Consider the following 16792-nt stretch of genomic DNA (forward strand, 5'->3'; position numbering starts at 1 on the left):
CAAGATAAGCACTTGAGGTTTATTTGCTTTATTTTTATCTTTATCAGTTTAACAATTTTATTTTTTAATTATATAATAATATTATAAAATTAAACTAAATATTATGAGAAGTTTGATTAAAACTAAACAACTTTATAAAATAATTCTTGAATGGATAATCTGAAAACAGCAATAATAATTCAAGATTTTTACTGAAACTAGGACCCGTTATGCATGTTGTTGGTTATTAGGCTAGATATGTTCTGTCCATAAGAAATGAATCTGATCTAAATATTTAAAAGAATTATTAAAAAAATTAAAACCATATATATATATATATATATATATATATATATAGATATAGGGGCCCATCAGAGATGGGCCTGGTTAGGTTTCTGGCGTTATCGCGCGATCACACGCGAAAATCTACAAAGCTCGAGCGGAAGACTGGAGAACTTCGTAGATTGATTATAGATCTGACTCCTCTTATAAATGAAGAGCACAAATTCATTGTAAACACAACCTTTCACTTTCAATAGAAAGGAAGTCAGTCAATACGGGCGTCTGCAGCTATGGATTCGATCAAGCCTTTAGCCCCGAGCCGCAGTGTTTCCAAGTCCAAACACAGGAAACGATGGGTACGAACCAAATCTAGTTATATTGCTATGTTTTTCTTAAAAAAAAGATTATTCTTGATGCTTGTTTCTTGACTTGTTGTTGCTATATTTCATGTCATTATCCCCAGAAATTAAAAAATAATTATTATTCTTATACATGTTAAGAAGAACAAAGAGAGGAGGGAAAAGATGGAACGATTGAAAACAGATATGGTAGAGATCGGCGAGGGACAAAAACGCATAAGAGAAGGGCAACGAGAAATAAGACAAAAGTTTGAAGAGATAGAATCTGAATGCCGCAGCCTCAAAGAGGAGACGATGAACATAGCCAAGCAGAGTGATTACAACCAAGTCAGGATCAACCTAATGCTTAGCATCTTGAAAGCCCGTGAAGACAACAACTTTGCCCATGCTGATCACCTCACTGGGCTCCTCCGGTTGGTTAAATTCCCTTCGCCATTTCTTTTCTTAATTTTGGGATTTCGGATTCGATAATTAATCTTGCCAATGCTATTTCATGGAGGGAAACATAAGCTAACGAACTCAAAATAAAAGAATCAAAATGCACTGTTGATAATTATTTTTCTCCCAATCATTGTGTTTCATATTCGTTGTGTTGCCAGCGAGGAAATGGAAAAGCAGGAACAAGGAAAGGCAGGCCTGGTTGGCTGACTAATGATCATGGAAAACAAGGAGCAGTTTGCCTTTGCAGTGACTCCTGATCGTCTTTTCTTAATAAAATGAAATCATCAGTCCTAAATCTAGATATGTATCCTTCTTCCTTGATGAAGTATTCATTTGATTAAGGATTTGCGTTCTCTTTCCGAATTGAATGTTTTGAGTTATAGTACATACTATGTTTCCGATGCCACCGGTTGTTATATAAACGGTATAAGCATTCGGTTGAGTAGAACCTGAGGTAATCGAAGAAGAAGATAGGCAGACATAATTGAACAAAATGCAACAAAAATACCTAAAGCATGGAGGTTAAACAATGCTTTCTGTTAAAGAATCGTAGCAGGCATTGTTTAAGTCTCAAATGCAGAGCCACATGTGCAGAACAAATCGTAAGTCACCTAGCTGCAGAAAAAAAAAACTAAAAGAGCTCATGCCCTTTCACCGCGCAGTTACATTTCAACTATTTTAGCTTGATTTTAGGGGTTAGAAGATGTTTTATATATAATCCATTAGTCATTAACGTTTCTAATGGGGCAAATAAATTGTGTAATTGAGCTCCTGTGAATATTTTTCTTTTTCTCTATCTTTTCTCTCTTCTAGCCTAGAAATTCATGTTATCTCTTTCAAAAACCAATTATATCTTCCAATTTGTTTTTATCTATTTTAGTCTTCATTGTTCTTTGCATTTGCTTTTGCTTTTATAGGGACTTTGCTTAATGAATTTTTTAATGTTTGTCTTCAATGAGCTATTCTCGATCTCATGAGTCATGTTTACTAGATTCAAGGATTAGCCTAAATTATTTTGGTATTTTTATGCTTTTTTATAAAAATTAATTATTTTTTAATTTTATCATTTAACTCATTAGGCCTTAGTTTCATGGAACTTATTAGGCCTTGAGTTTCATTGTTTGTCCCGCTTTTCTTTATGTCCCGTTCATATATTTCAAATTGCGGGTTTTTTTGATTAATCCAGTATAATTCAGGTTTTTTATCAAATTTTTTTTATTTTTTTTTAATTTGAATTTTTTTTGATATAGTCCTTTAATATTAAAGTTATTAAGTCATAAGCTTCGTGGCTTTTATCATATTCATTTCTATGGAGTTTATCATTATCTTATATCTTTTTATCTTAAATTTTTTTCTGATTGTTTTTAAAATTAGTTTTTATTTTCAAATTTTTTATTCTAAGTCACGTTAATCAAGCTACCCTGCTTGACTTGAATTATCATCTCTCGAATATAGTTTTTATCTGCGTAGCCAACTGTGTAGCGTTAGAATATGAAACAGCAATTTTCGTCGTATAATCACAGCATGAAGAGATGTCGGACGGATAAGAAAGAGTGTGATTGCAAAGCAAAAGCAGTGGCGTAGCCGCGTTAGCAAACCAGCGAAGTAGGAAAGAATCTACGTTTAATGGACAGCAAACGTGCTCACAAAGTGTTTGTGGAATTTCTTTCTGTATACTTCCAAAATATGACGAAAGGGATTGAAAAACCCACCTCTCAAGTCATCGATTTTCGAAAGAGAAACCCTTAATTTGTCCTGTTTGAGTTTCAAAACAAAGTGAGATCATGTGTAGCCTTGCTGTGGGGTCATTTCTCTGTGTTCATGGCAACATCATGCAACCAAAAATCTATATCTGGGATTGGCCTTTTATTCTGATAAAAACAGAAAGTTGATTCTGCTGTGAACCTTGGGTCGATTCTCTTGAATACAACAGAAGCCGAGGTTTTCCATATATGATTGGAAGAACGATAATCATGTTGCTTTTGAACAGATCATGGTGAGGAAAAGGCCAAGCGAAGAGTATTTGCAGAAAAACATAAGAGAGATGGATCTTTGGTTACGAAGATGCTCTGATACACATTTATTTATGAGACCTGGGCAAACTATCATGGCTGAAACCAAAAAGAACCACCACCCTGCAAAAAAGTATGAAACCCAGTGAAAGAAAGGCTAGAAAAATTAGAAATAAGAGAGCAGGGAACTCGCAAACGCAGCTAACCATGAAAATAAACAAACTTGTGGTGAAAAAAAGGCAGATAAATCCTCTCTGACACATATCATTTGATAGTTGATATGAAAAGTAGCAAGAAAGAAGCTCAGCACCCCCTTAACAAACCAAAAAACATGGAAAGCGGTGAAAAATTGAAAGGATAGGAGCTTAAGCAACTCGATCATGGCCAAATAAAATAGGAACAGTGTAAACTAAAAGGGAAAGCGAAATAGTATCATCCCGCTTTTCTTGTTGAGAGTCAACACAACTGTTGGTTCCAAAAATATCATAAAACTATCAAATAAAATTATTTAAGTGTATTTAGTGTTAAATAATATATTTATTTTTATTTTATTTATTAAAAGTAAAATATTATTTTTCAGTTTAATTTATATACAATCTCTTTATATTTAGGTTAACTTGAACACTTTAGAATAAACAGAATAATGAGAATTTTAGTCTTCTTCTCTTTTATGTTTATATTTCTTTTATGGAACAAGGTTTAATCCCGAACACAGCTTTCGTGAATTCAAATTTTTTGGAGTGATATTTTGTTTTCTGCTTATGCAAAATCTGGTATTTCTTCTTTTCTTCAGCTTCTGTAATTTGATATTTGCATTTAGTTTCTGCAACTTATGTTGTGTTTTAGAAAATAATCGTATAATTTTGAGAAGATATTTATTTATTTTCTATGATATCTATTCAGTTTCTGTAATTTGGCACTTTGTCTTTTGCTGCTTTTGCATTCTGGTTCTTTTTGTTTGTTAATTATGGTTACCAGAAGAGATTATTCACTTCAGTTTGTGAGTGTGAGGTTGGATGAAAAGAATTATTCATACCGGAGTTATGTAATGAGGAATTTCCTTAAGGGTAAGAAGTTGTGGGGATATGTTAGTGGAACTTACGTTATACCTAAAAATACTAAGGAGAGGGATGTTGTTCTGATAGATACATGGGAAGTAAACAATGAAAATATTATTACTTGGATCAACAATTATGTTTAGCATTCCATAGGTACGCAGTTAGAGAAGTATTAGACAACAAAGGGGGTTTGGGATCATCTGCAAAGGTTATTCACGCAATCAAATTTTACAAAGCAGTATCGGTTAGATAATGACATACAAGCTATTCATTAGAAGAATATGAGTATTCAAGAGTTTTATTATGCTATGATAAATCTTTGGGATCAATTGGCTTTTACAGAATTGATAGAATTAAAGGCATGTGGTGCCTATATTGAGCGTAGAGAGCAACAACGATTGATATAATTTTTAACAGCACTTCACAGTGATTTTAAAATACTTAGAGGTTCAATTCTGCATTGTTCTCCACTGCCTTCTGTTAACTCTGTTGTCAGTGAGTTATTAGTTTAAAAAATATGTCTTTAGTCTTATTCTGAAAAGGGAATTCTTTTTGCTTTGAATCCTTCTAAATTAATAGTACCCTCTAAGTCATTCTCTAATCATTTGAATAAGCCTTACACGAAGGTTGATTCCAACGAGTGTAATTTTTGTAAGCAGAAAGGTCATTGCAAGGCTTAATGTCCCAAGTTGAGACAACAAAATCAAGCTTGGAAGCATGACAGTGAGTTACAATCTAATGCTCATAAACCACCTCATAGTTATAGACCTCCTCACCACAATACTGCAATAGTATCTTCATCAGGCTCTATCACAGATCCTAGTACTTTGGCTGAGCAATTTCAGAAGTTTCTCTCCTTACAACCATAAGCAATGTCCACTTCTCCTTTCATAGGTTAGTTGCCTCATAGTTTCTTAGGTATGTCACGTTCTAAATGAGTCTTAGATTCTGGTGCTTTAAATCATATGTCTCCAGATTCTTTATCTTTGACCTTTGTATCCCCTTAGCCTTCCATTCTTGTTATGACTGCTAATGGCACTCTCATGCCCTTAGTAAGTGTTGGTTCTGTTGTCACACCTCACTTATCTCCTCCCAATGTTTATCTTATTCAAAACCTCAAATTAAATCTTGTTTCTTTGGACCATTTATGTGATTCTGGTGATTATTTAGTCATTTTGTTCTCTCCTTTTTAATGTGTACATGATTTGCATTCTCAGAAGTTGATTAGGACAAGTCGTAGGGAGAATGGACTATGTATATTGGATGAGTTAAAAGTGTCTTTTACCGCTGTTGCTACTACTACTGTTGATTTTTCTTCTTTTCGTTTGAGTCATTCATCTTCTAGTTTTTATTTATGCCATTCTCACCTAGGTCATGTTTTGTCTTCTCATTTGAGATTTTTGGCATCTATAGGAGCTTTATGAAATTTGAAAACCTGTGATATTTCTAATTGTAGTGGATGTAAACTGGTAAAATTTTTTGCTTTACCTTTTAATTGAAGTATTTATGGTTCTTCTTCACCATTTGACTTGATTCATTTTGGACCTTCTCTTGTTGCCACAAAAGAAGGGTCTCAATGTTATGTTTTATTTATTGATGATCATACTCATTATTGTTGGGTTTATTTAATGAAAAATCATTCTAAATTCTTTGAGATATATGCAGCCTTTCAATCTCTTGTCAAAACTCAACATTCTGCTATAATCAAATGATTTAGGTGTGATTTGGGTAGAGAATACGCCTCTAATAAATTTTGTCAGTTGCTTGCCTTAAATGGAACCATCCACCAAATTTCATGTATAGATACTCCTGAGCAAAATGGAGTTACTGAAAGAAAACATAGGCATATTATCAAAAGTACTCGTTCTCTGTTGTTGTTTGCTTTTGTTCTTAGTGAGTTTTGGGGGAGAAATTGTTCTTACTGCTTTAAGTTTGATTAATACAATTTCATCATCTTATAGTTCGAGTTTGTCTTCTTTAAAAAAGTTATATAGGTATATTCCTTATTATTCTCCTTTAGAGTTTTTTATTGTACCTGTTCGTTCTTAGTCCTCATGTAGAATGCAATAAATTGTCCTTTTGATATGCTATTTGTATCTTTCTGGGTTATGGTGAAGATAAAAAGGGGTATCATTGTTTTGATTCAATAACTCAGAAACTTTATGTGTCTTGTCTTGTTGTCTTTCTTGAGCATATACCTTTCTTTTCTATTCCATCAATTACTCATACCTTGACTAGATCTTATATTATTCGTATAGATCCATTTTCTGAGAATTCTGGTAGTTTATCATCTCAGGCTTCTAGTACCTCAAGTACTCCTTTTCATGTTCGATCAATTTGTACTCATCATCATGCAGATACTGACACTTTGCTTTCCAGCACACCTGAAGCTCTATTCTCATCTACAACCCCCTAAGCTTCTTTTGAGATTGTGGACCCACCTTTATGCCAATCTATATGCATTCATAAGTCCATAAAACTACCAGACTTTGCTTTTTCATGTTATTCTTCATCATTTAGTTCATTTTTAGCTTCTATTCATTATCTTTCTGGGCCCTTTTCCTATAAAAAGACAATTATTGATCCTCTTTGACAACAAGCTATGGATGAGGAACTTTTTGCTTTACATAAGATATATACTTGGGATGTGGTTCCTCCTCTATCTCCTGGTAAGGGCATTGTTGGTTGTTGTTGGGTGGATAAAACCATGACTAATTCTAATGGATCTATTGAGCAATACAAAGTTAGGTTGGTTGCAAAAGGATACTCTAAACAGTATGGTATGGATTATAAGGAGATAATTGCCCTTGTTGTAAAAATTGCTACTATTCGTACTCTTATTATAGTAGCTTTGATTTATCAGTGGCATATCTCCTAACTTGATGCTAAAAATGCCTTCTTGAATTGAGATTTTCAAGAAAAAGTTTATATGGTACCCTTTCTTAGTGTTTCACATGACTCTAGGTATGTTTGTAAGCTTAAAAAAGTATTATATAGTCTCAAACAAGCACTTCGTGCTTGGTTTGAGAAATTCTTTGTTATGATCTTGTTTCTTGAATTTGTTTGTAATAGTCATGATTCTGCTCTTTTTATTAAATGCACTGATGCAGGTTGTATCATTTTATCTTTATATATTGATGACATGAGTATTACTAGTGATGACATTGATAATATTTTAGTTTTGAAGATAGAGTTGGCTAGATAGTTTGAAATGAAAGATTTGAGTTATCTTCGATATTTCCTGGGTATTAAGGTAGCTCCCTCATCTAGAGGTTATCTTCTTTCTCAATTAAAATATGTTGCAGATATTCTTGAGCGGGCTAGATTTACTGATAACAAGACTGTAGATACTCCTATTAAGGTTAACGCAAAGTATTCTTCTTCTTCTTCAGATATACCTTTGACATATCCTACTTTATATTGTACTATTATTGGGAGCTTGATATATCTCACCATTACTTGTCTAGATATTACATATGTTGTTCATGTTGTTAGTTAATTTGTTTATTCTCTTACTACTGTTTATTGGACATTTGTTCTTCATATTTTGTGATATCTTTGAGGTATAGTGTTTCAAAGTCTTTTACTTCCATCTTGGAGCTGCGAGTATACTCTAATATTGATTATGGTAGTGATATCACATATCGCAAGTTTGCTACAGGTTTCTGTATCTTTCTAAGTGATTCTTTTATTTCTTGAAAGAGCAAGAAACAATCTATTGTTTCTTAATCTTCAACCGAAGTGGAATATCGTGCTACGACATTTACTACCAAGAAGATTGTTTGGTTTACGTTGGTTACTTATTAATATGAAAGTTTTCCTTTCTCATTTTACTACTATGTATTGTGACAACCAGAGTTCTATTTAGATTGCTCACAATTCGATTTTTCATAAGCGAACTAAGTACATTGAGATTGATTGTCATCTTACTTGTATTATCTCAAGCATGACACCATTACTTTGCCTTTTGTTTATTTTTTCTTGCAAATTGCAGATTTCTTTACTAAGTCACATTCCATTTCTCATTTTTGTTTTCTAATTGGCAAACTTTTAATACTTGTAGATGTGGCATCATGAGTTTGATGAGAGATGTTAAATAATATATTTACTTTTGTTTTATTTATTAAGGGTAGAATAATATTTTTAGTTTAACCTATATATAATCTCTTTATATTTAGGTTAATTTGAACACTTTAGAATAAACAGATTAATAAGAATTTCTACCTTATTCTCTTTTATGTTCATATTTTTTTTGTGTTAATCCGGATTAATTTAACATTTAGAATCTCATTATATAGATTTAAAATTGTTTTTAAAATTTATTACATAATTTTGAATATTTTATTAAAAACTAAATTATCATAAATTATTTAATTATTCAATCTCTAATAATAATCATACAAACTATAATAATAATCCATACGAACTAAACTGAAGAATGTAATGCATAATACAGAAGAACTGTTAGCAAACTGTCTAATCTAACTGCCATTCCTAGAAAAAACATTGCGAGAATTCCAAAATTAAGAGTCAGCCTTCCATAGCCTGAAAAGGCAATCATGAACACATGTTCTGGACAGTGCTTTTAATGCACAACCAAAGCAGCCAGACAGCTAAAAAGGACATAGAAATATACCAAACACATCACTAAGAAAGGGGGAAAAAGGCACAACGGGAAAAGAAGAGAAGCCAGAGCATACAAGCAACAGAGAAGAAAGAGAAAAGGGAGAAACAATGACCAGAGAAGATGCAGACTCAACGAAGCTCCATCACTGTTTGAATCTATATTATTTAACGTTTCAAGAATATTATTAAAAAAAATTAATTTTTTTTATTTTTTCTATTTAAATTAATATTTTTTAGCATTTTCATATCATTTTAATAAATTAATATCAAAAAATAATTTTTTTAAAATAAAAAAAATTATTTTAACATATTTTTAAATAAAAATATTTTAAAAAACAATAATAATAACACGAGCTCATTTAAGTCTTATTCTATAGTGTTTTCACCATTACATTTAGTTTTTTTTTTTAATTTAATAAAAAGGAAGAGCAGCAATATGTATTTTCTTTCCAATGGAGTCCATGGCACTGACAGGACTGTATTCCAAGTTGTGCACTCGTGCTTACTTCTTCCTGTATTGACCCAAAGAGAAAGACCAGCAATATGTGTTTTCTTACAACAATATTTATTTTCATTTTATAACACTAAACCCTCTTGATTTTATGAAAAGTACTTTTTTAAATTTTTTTGTATTTGTTTATCATTAAAAAAATTAGTTAATAAAAAATATTTTTTAGTCAAAGAAAAATTTAGTTTGGTTTTCAAGAAAGTGTTTTTCCTTTTATTTTGGGTGGAAAATATTTTCCATAAGTTATGAAAAATTTAGAAATATCATATTATTTGCTGATTATATTAAATTTGGTCTTTAAATTTTTGATTGCTAAATATTTTATTTTGAATTTTTTAAAAATTTTATCTCTTAGAATTTGATTTAATTTGATTTTTATATTAACTTTGGTCCTTATTTTTGTGTCTGTTATTCTCTTATTATTTTTTTAATTAAAATATTTTATCTATTAAATTTGATCTTCATTTTTTTTTTATTGTTACTTATTTTATTTGAAATAATTTATGAAATTATAATTAATATTATTTTAATTTCATCATCTTTTAATTTTTTTTTATCTGTTAGATTTAATTTCTGTTATTTTGAATGTCATTTATTTTATTTGAGATAATTTATGAAATTATATTATTATTTTTTTCAATTTTATTCTCATTTAAATTTTAAATTTTTAAAATTTATTCATCATTATTTTAATAAACTTGAAAAAAATAAAGCATTAATAAGTTATTTTCCAACTTATTTTCCATAACATAATCAAACACTAGAAAATATTTTTCAACTTATTTATTATAACATTATCAAACATCAAAAAAATAATTCACCTCTCATGAATTATTTAAAAAAAAAAAAATTATAATTTCTAGCAAACAGTATCTATATGAATTGTCGTCCTATCAATGCATGTCATTAACAAAGTTAGCATTGTTTTAAAATATGAGTCAAACCATCCAAAAAGGTTCTCCAAGTGGTCAGTACTGTAGCTCTTACCCTTAGTATTGGTTCATGTGAATCGTAGATCATCTTCTTTGTAATACGATGAACGGTGCCGATTATCCAAATTATCGGCATGTGGAAGCCATTTAAATTTGTCAGGCACTTTCAGGACTGATCTGGTTAATGGCAGACAGATTTTAAAATTCAGTTTGTTCCATCTAGCAGCCCTCGGTTCACCATGTTTAAGTAGATTAGGACACTGAGGTCCCAGAAGTGGGAACCTCTCAAAAGCCCATTTGCAGGGGACCTGAAACGGCAATAGAACCCGAAGCAGCAGCAGCAGCCTGTTCTTTCAACGATCTTAAGTTCTTATGAAGACTGGCGAGCACAGCAGGAGCTAGTGCAATCTTGGTCCCTTCAGACAAAATGGATGGCAACTGCAAAATCATGCTTTTGAATGGTATGTTCTGGAAGAGAAGGCAAGACAAAACTTGACAACCGTAGTGCAAAAACCCTATATGATCGTACTCACACTGTTCATAAAATGCTTGAGCTAAGACCCATGGCGGGCTTTCTTCAACTTGCTCCGACACATTTCCTTTCGATATTGCTTCCTCGTCTCTTCTTCAATTTTCACCGAATCCCCCGCAAGAGGCTTTGTCACCGGCTCACGAAGAACAGGAAGCCCAACAAGACTCGCGATATCTTCAAGAGTAATGGTTGCCTCTCCCCATGGGAAAACAAGAGTATTGGTTTCAGGACACCAGTATTCCAAGAGCCCAAATATTACATCCTCGTGACAACGAAGCTCATATCTAGAACTTATCATTGCATCACATATACGTACCACTTTGGTTCCAAATATGGAACCGTGATTTTTGGCAAGACGGTGGAGTCAGAATATTTTTTCAATCCTGACCTATTAAATAAATATATAATTTTTAATTATTAATTTATATACATGAATTTTTAAAGTTAGTAGTAAAGTCTTAATTCAAATACACTACCTAAAATATTAAAAAAATAAATTTAAAATTACATAAATTGAAGTGAAAGTAAAAATAAATTCACTATTAAAGTTACATCCTTCGATAATTTGTGGAATATAATTTATCTATAATCGAATCTAAATCGATATTATAACAACTCCGCAACCGAGATAAAATAACAATTTCATGTCAATTGAAAAACAAAGAATTATAGAATAGAAAATTAATATAGGATGTTGTAATTATTATAGTTACTCATGTATCTATCAGAATAGAAAAGTAATATAGGATGTTGTAATCATTACAGTTACTGCAGTGTTCTACTGCCTTTATATAAATAGAAAGGTTGGCTAAAGCACAACCTAACACATTCAATTATTCTCAACTTAGTATCAGAGCTATAAAACCCTAAAATAAATTAAACCTACTTTTCTCCCAGCATCCCAACCTCCCTTTTTCAATGGAATAGCCGCCACATACATCTTTAAATTCTGCAGCACCAGCAATCCAGCTTTCTTCTTCTCCAGCAGTGCAGCCCTCTTCTTTTGCAGCGCCTCCTCTGCTGCGTCATAGCCTGGATTCTCCTCTGCCATGGCTTGTGAACGCCTCCTCTTGTAGCCCACGTCTGCTGCCTCTGCTGCCACAAGCATTATCTCCCTTTCTTACACTCATCAAGTCATCTCCCTTAAATTAACAAAAACCAATTATTTATATTGGTGTATGTAGATGCTGTCTTATCTCCTAGGTCAAGGAGTTTTTGGTTTTATTGATGGCTCCAACACATGTCCATCAACACATGTTCTTGCTCATGATGGTATCTCTCTTCAGGTAAATCCGTTTTTTCAAACCTGAAAACAACACAACCAACTCATTCTAAGTGCTCTTCTTTCCTCCCTATCTATGAAAGTTTTGCATCTTGTTGTTGGCTATCAAAGTTCTTGTTCAGCTTGGGGCACTCTTGAGCGAGCTCTCACTTCCACCTCCAACTCTCGTATTATGCAACTTCACAGCTCTCTTCAGGATCTTCGACATGGTGATGAATCAGTAACTCAATTTATGCAAAAAGCGAAGGCTTTATTTGATGAATTGGTCGCTGTTGGTCTGCCAGTTTCACTTGAAGATTTCAATTTATATGTGTTTCGTGGTATTCGGGGAGAGTTTAAGGACTTAGTTACCAGTCTTATTACCAAGGCTAAACCTTTATCATATGCAGATCTTCATAGCCATCTCCTCACACATGAATTTCTTCACAAATCTTCTGCTGCCATACATGCTCCTCTGCTGCCCACACCCAACATTCCATCTTTTGTTCTTGTTACGCAGCGCCAGACTTTTGGTAATTCTGGCCGCAGCAGGGGCCGCTTCAACGGTGGTTGGCGTCCCAACCAGTCCAACAGTAGAGGCAACCGATTTGCTGGCTCCAGACCTGATCACCGCAGCTTCCAAAACTCCTCCTTCGGTGATAATAGGCAGGGCTCCTGGCAGCGCAATAGGGGGTAGAATCCACGCTGCCAACTGTGTTAGAATTTCGGCCATACAACTCCTCATTTCCCTCAATTCCAGCAGCGAGGTTATGGCCAACAACCTACTGCCAACCTGGTGCAGTGCAATCTCTCCTCAACCGGTTCTGTTGATTGGTTTTCGAATACCGATGCCAATCAACACGTCACACCTGATCTTGCCACCTTAACTGCTTCAGAACCGTATCTTGGTAATGATAATTTACATGTTGTTGATGGTAAGGGCCTTCCTATATCTCATCTTAGTCATACAAAAATATATACACCACATCGTTCTTTCACCTTATCTAATGTTCTTCATGTTCGCCTTCCTATATCTCATCTTGGTCATACAAAAATATATACACCACATCGTTCTTTCACCTTATCTAATGTTCTTCATGTTCCTGCAATCACGAAACCTCTGCTCTCTATTCAGAAATTTTGTCTTGATAATAATGTTTATTTTGAATTTCACCCTCGTGTGTTTTATATCAAGGATTTCAACACCCATGAAGTCTTTCTCTCAGGTTAGAGTAAAGATGGTCTCTATGCCCTGACCAAGTCTTCCGTCACGTCAGTTCCTCAAGCCTATTGGTCTCCCTGCACTTCTGCCTCTGCCGATTTATGGCATCGTCGACTAGGTTATCCTACTTCATGTATTTTTCAATTGTTAATCTCGAAAAATATCATTTGTAACAACAAACGTCTTAATTTTCAATGTCAAAGTTGTCCTTTAGGAAAATCATCGCGTTTGTCTTTAGGATTTACGGGTCACAAAACTTCTGCTCCACTTGAATTAATTTTTAGTGATATATGGGGCTCTGCTCCTCTTTTTTCTTCAGATGGCTATCGTTATTTTGTTATCTTTGTTGATGCTTATACTAAATATGTATGGTATTATCCTCTCGTTGCTAAGTCTGATGTTTACTCTGTTTTTCATCAATTTCAGACTCTTGTCGAACGTCAATTTTTATTAAAAACAAAATCTGTTCAAACTGATTGGGGTGGTGAATACCGAAAACTATCCACATTTTTTCAAATCATTGGTATTCATCATCGTCTGATTTGTCCCCACACTGATGAACAAAATGGAACAGTAGAGCGTCATCATAGGGATATTTTGGAAACAGGTCTTACTCTTTTAGGGCAATGTAAAACACCTTTTCGATTATGGAATTATGCTTTTGAAACCTCTGTTTATCTTATAAATCGCATGCCTACTCCTATTTTTGCCCATCGCTCTCCGTTTGATTGTTTATTTCAACGGTCTCCTGATTATCATTTTTTTATGTACATTTGGGTGTCTCTGTTTTCCTTTTCTGCGTCAATACAATAATCACAAATTGGATTTTCGTTCCTCTCCATGTGTGTTTTTTGGATATAGTTCCCTGCATCTTGGTTATCGATGTCTTGAGATTGCATCTCACCGTATTTATATTTCTCGTCATGTCCGCTTCCATGAACATGTGTTTCCATTTGATAATTTTGAACAGATTGCAAAGGTCTCCATCACAACCCCCACCCCACCCACTACTGTTACCCTCCTAAATTTGCTAAACCACCCACCGCCACCCACTTTCATCAGCCACCCAAACAACCCACAACACTCCGCTCTGCCACTCCAAATAGCCACCCGACCACAACCTCCACCCATCCCTTGGCCATCATCCCATGCTTGTTTATCTAACCCTTATGATGCAAGTTCAGATCGTCAATTGGTCTCCTCTCCTCATGGTCTTGGGGCACTTTCTAGTCCCTCCTCTGCTTCGCCCTCCTTGGCCAGCACTCCTGCAGCTTCAGTCTCGGCTTCCAGCCCCTCCTCTGCTGATAGTCCTGTGCTTGAGGCTGCTTCTTTATCATCCTCTCCTGCTGGTCTGCAACTTATGGTTGATTTGTCTTCTTATCAGCTGCCATAGGTCTCCTCGCTACAACCATCTTCCCTTGCGTCTCCATCAACACACATCAGACATCCTATGACTTTTAGACCGCGGCAGCTGAAGTCAGCTAATCTGGTTGCTTCCGCTGCCGCTACTTCTACCTCCACACGGGTACTGTATTCTCCCTCTTCTGAGCCTTTTTCATTCTCTGATGCTGACCGGTATGCAGTTTGGCATAATGCTATGTGTGATGAGATCGCCGCTTTATGCGAAAATCACATCACAAAGAAAGGGGGAAAAAGGCACAACGGAAAAAGAAGAGAAACAGAGCATGCAAGCAACAGGGAAGAAAGAGAAAATGAAGAAACAATGACCAGAGAAGATGCAGAATCAAGGAAGCTCCATCATTGTTTGAATCCATATTCTTTCTTTATTTATTTTTATATTTCAAAAATATTTTTAAAAAAGTTTAATTTTTTTTTTATTTTTTTTACTTTAAATTAATATTTTAAATCATTTTGATACACTGATATAAAAAATAATTTTTTAAAAAATAAAAAAAATATAATTTTAATATATTTTTAAATAAAAAATACTTTAAAAAACTACCATAACCATACTTTTAAACGGTTCATCCAAGTCTTATTCTACAGTGTTTTCACCATTACATTTTTTTTTTAATTTAATAAAAAGGAAGAGCAGCAATATGTATTTTCTTTCCCACGTAGCCATGGCACTGGCACGACTGTATTCCAAGTCGTGCACTTGTGCTTGCTTCTTTCTGCATTGACCCAAAATGTAAGACCAACAATATGTGTTTTCTTGCAGCAATATTTATTTTCATTTTATAACACTAAAAAACTTATTTATTTCATGAAAAGTAATTTTTTAGGAATTATTTTTAATTTTTTTTTATATTTATTTGTCATTAGAAAAATTAATTAACAAAAAATCATTTTCCAGTCAAAGAATAGTTTGGTTTTCAAGAAAATATTTTTTCTTTTATTTTAGGTGAAAAATATTTTTTAAAGTTATGAAAAACTTATAAATATCATATTATATTGTATACTGGAAATAGGCTTTAAACAGAATCATTGTAAACACAACCTTTCAATTTCAAGAGAAAGGAAGTCATTCAATACGGGCGTCTGCAGCTATGGATTCGATCAAGCCTTTAGCCCCGAGCCGCAGTGTTTCCAAGTCCAAACACAGGAAACGATGGGTACGAACCAAATCTAGTTATATTTCTATGTTTTTCTTAAAAAGAGATTATTCTTGAAGCTTGTTTCTTGACTTGTTGTTTCTATATTTCATGTCATTATCCCCAGAAATTAAAAAATTATTATTATTCTTATACATGTTAAGAAGAACAGAGAGCGGAGGGAAACCATGGAACGATTGAAAACAGATATGGTAGAGATCGGCGAGGGACAAAAACGCATAAGAGAAGGGCAACGAGAAATAAGACAAAAGTTTGAAGAGATAGAATCTGAATGCCGCAGCCTCAAAGAGGAGACGATGAACATAGCCAAGCAGAGTGATTACAACCAAGTCAGGATCAACCTAATGCTTAGCATCTTGAAAGCCCGTGAAGACAACAACTTTGCCCATGCTGATCACCTCACTGGGCTCCTCCGGTTGGTTAAATTCCCTTCGCCATTTCTTTTCTTAATTCTTGGGATATCGGATTCGATAATTAATCTTGCTAATGCTATTACAAGGAGGGAAACATAAGCTAACGAACTCAAAATAAAAGAATCAAAATGCACTGTTGATAATTAATCTTCTCTCAATCATTGTGTTTCCTATTCGTTGTGTTGCCAGCGAGGAAATGGAAAAGCAGGAACAAGGAATGGCAGGCCTGGTTGGCTGACCAATGATCATGGAAAACAAGGAGCAGTTTGCCTTTGCAGTGACTCCTGATCGTCTTTTCTTATTAAAATGAAATCATCAGTCCAAAATCGAGATATGTATTGACATTAGTCTTCCCTTGATATCCTTCTTCCTTTGATGAAGTATTCATTTGATTAAGGATTTGCGTTCTGTGTTCCGAGTTGAATGTTCTGGGTTATAGTATATATACTAGGTGAATTGCCGGGCGATGCCGCCGGTTGTTATATAAACGGTATAAGCATTCGGTTGAGTATAACCTGAGGTAATCGAAGAAGAAGAAGATAGGCAGACATAATTAAACAAAATAAAAAAAAATACCAGAAGTATTGAGGT

At 33.8% G+C, this 16792-nt stretch overlaps 2 protein-coding genes across 5 annotated transcripts; both read left to right on the plus strand.

Moving 5' to 3' along the window:
• The first annotated feature begins 379 nt into the window (after nucleotides 1-379).
• On the plus strand, nucleotides 380-1402 carry LOC118040966 (uncharacterized). Of its 2 annotated transcripts, none has more exons than XM_035048052.2 (3): nucleotides 380-617; nucleotides 762-1033; nucleotides 1220-1402. In XM_035048052.2, exons 1-3 carry the CDS (start codon nucleotides 552-554, stop codon nucleotides 1266-1268), a joined length of 387 nt encoding a protein of 128 aa, XP_034903943.1. In that variant the 5' UTR covers nucleotides 380-551; the 3' UTR covers nucleotides 1269-1402. The 2 variants fall into 2 exon arrangements, 1 of the variants encoding a protein (XP_034903943.1); XR_012170776.1 differs by having other exon boundaries at nucleotides 391-617; nucleotides 765-1033.
• Nucleotides 1403-15655: 14253 nt separating this feature from the next.
• On the plus strand, nucleotides 15656-16625 carry LOC140954318 (uncharacterized). Of its 3 annotated transcripts, none has more exons than XM_073412191.1 (3): nucleotides 15656-15788; nucleotides 15932-16203; nucleotides 16391-16625. In XM_073412191.1, exons 1-3 carry the CDS (start codon nucleotides 15723-15725, stop codon nucleotides 16437-16439), a joined length of 387 nt encoding a protein of 128 aa, XP_073268292.1. In that variant the 5' UTR covers nucleotides 15656-15722; the 3' UTR covers nucleotides 16440-16625. The 3 variants fall into 3 exon arrangements, 1 of the variants encoding a protein (XP_073268292.1); XR_012171080.1 differs by having other exon boundaries at nucleotides 15660-15788; nucleotides 15935-16203; XR_012171081.1 differs by having other exon boundaries at nucleotides 15663-15788; nucleotides 15940-16203.
• Nucleotides 16626-16792: the final 167 nt, after the last annotated feature.

This window comes from Populus alba, chromosome 1 (genome assembly GCF_005239225.2).
Source record: "Populus alba chromosome 1, ASM523922v2, whole genome shotgun sequence".
Lineage (NCBI taxonomy): Eukaryota > Viridiplantae > Streptophyta > Magnoliopsida > Malpighiales > Salicaceae > Populus > Populus alba.

Coding starts and splice junctions, on each gene's coding strand:
- LOC118040966 (XM_035048052.2), top strand. CDS start 552: ATGGATTCGATCAAGCCTTTAGCCCCGAGCCGCAGTGTTTCCAAGTCC. Junction 618..761: donor CCAAACACAGGAAACGATGG/GTACGAACCAAA, acceptor ATACATGTTAAG/AAGAACAAAGAGAGGAGGGA. Junction 1,034..1,219: donor CACCTCACTGGGCTCCTCCG/GTTGGTTAAATT, acceptor TTGTGTTGCCAG/CGAGGAAATGGAAAAGCAGG.
- LOC140954318 (XM_073412191.1), top strand. CDS start 15,723: ATGGATTCGATCAAGCCTTTAGCCCCGAGCCGCAGTGTTTCCAAGTCC. Junction 15,789..15,931: donor CCAAACACAGGAAACGATGG/GTACGAACCAAA, acceptor ATACATGTTAAG/AAGAACAGAGAGCGGAGGGA. Junction 16,204..16,390: donor CACCTCACTGGGCTCCTCCG/GTTGGTTAAATT, acceptor TTGTGTTGCCAG/CGAGGAAATGGAAAAGCAGG.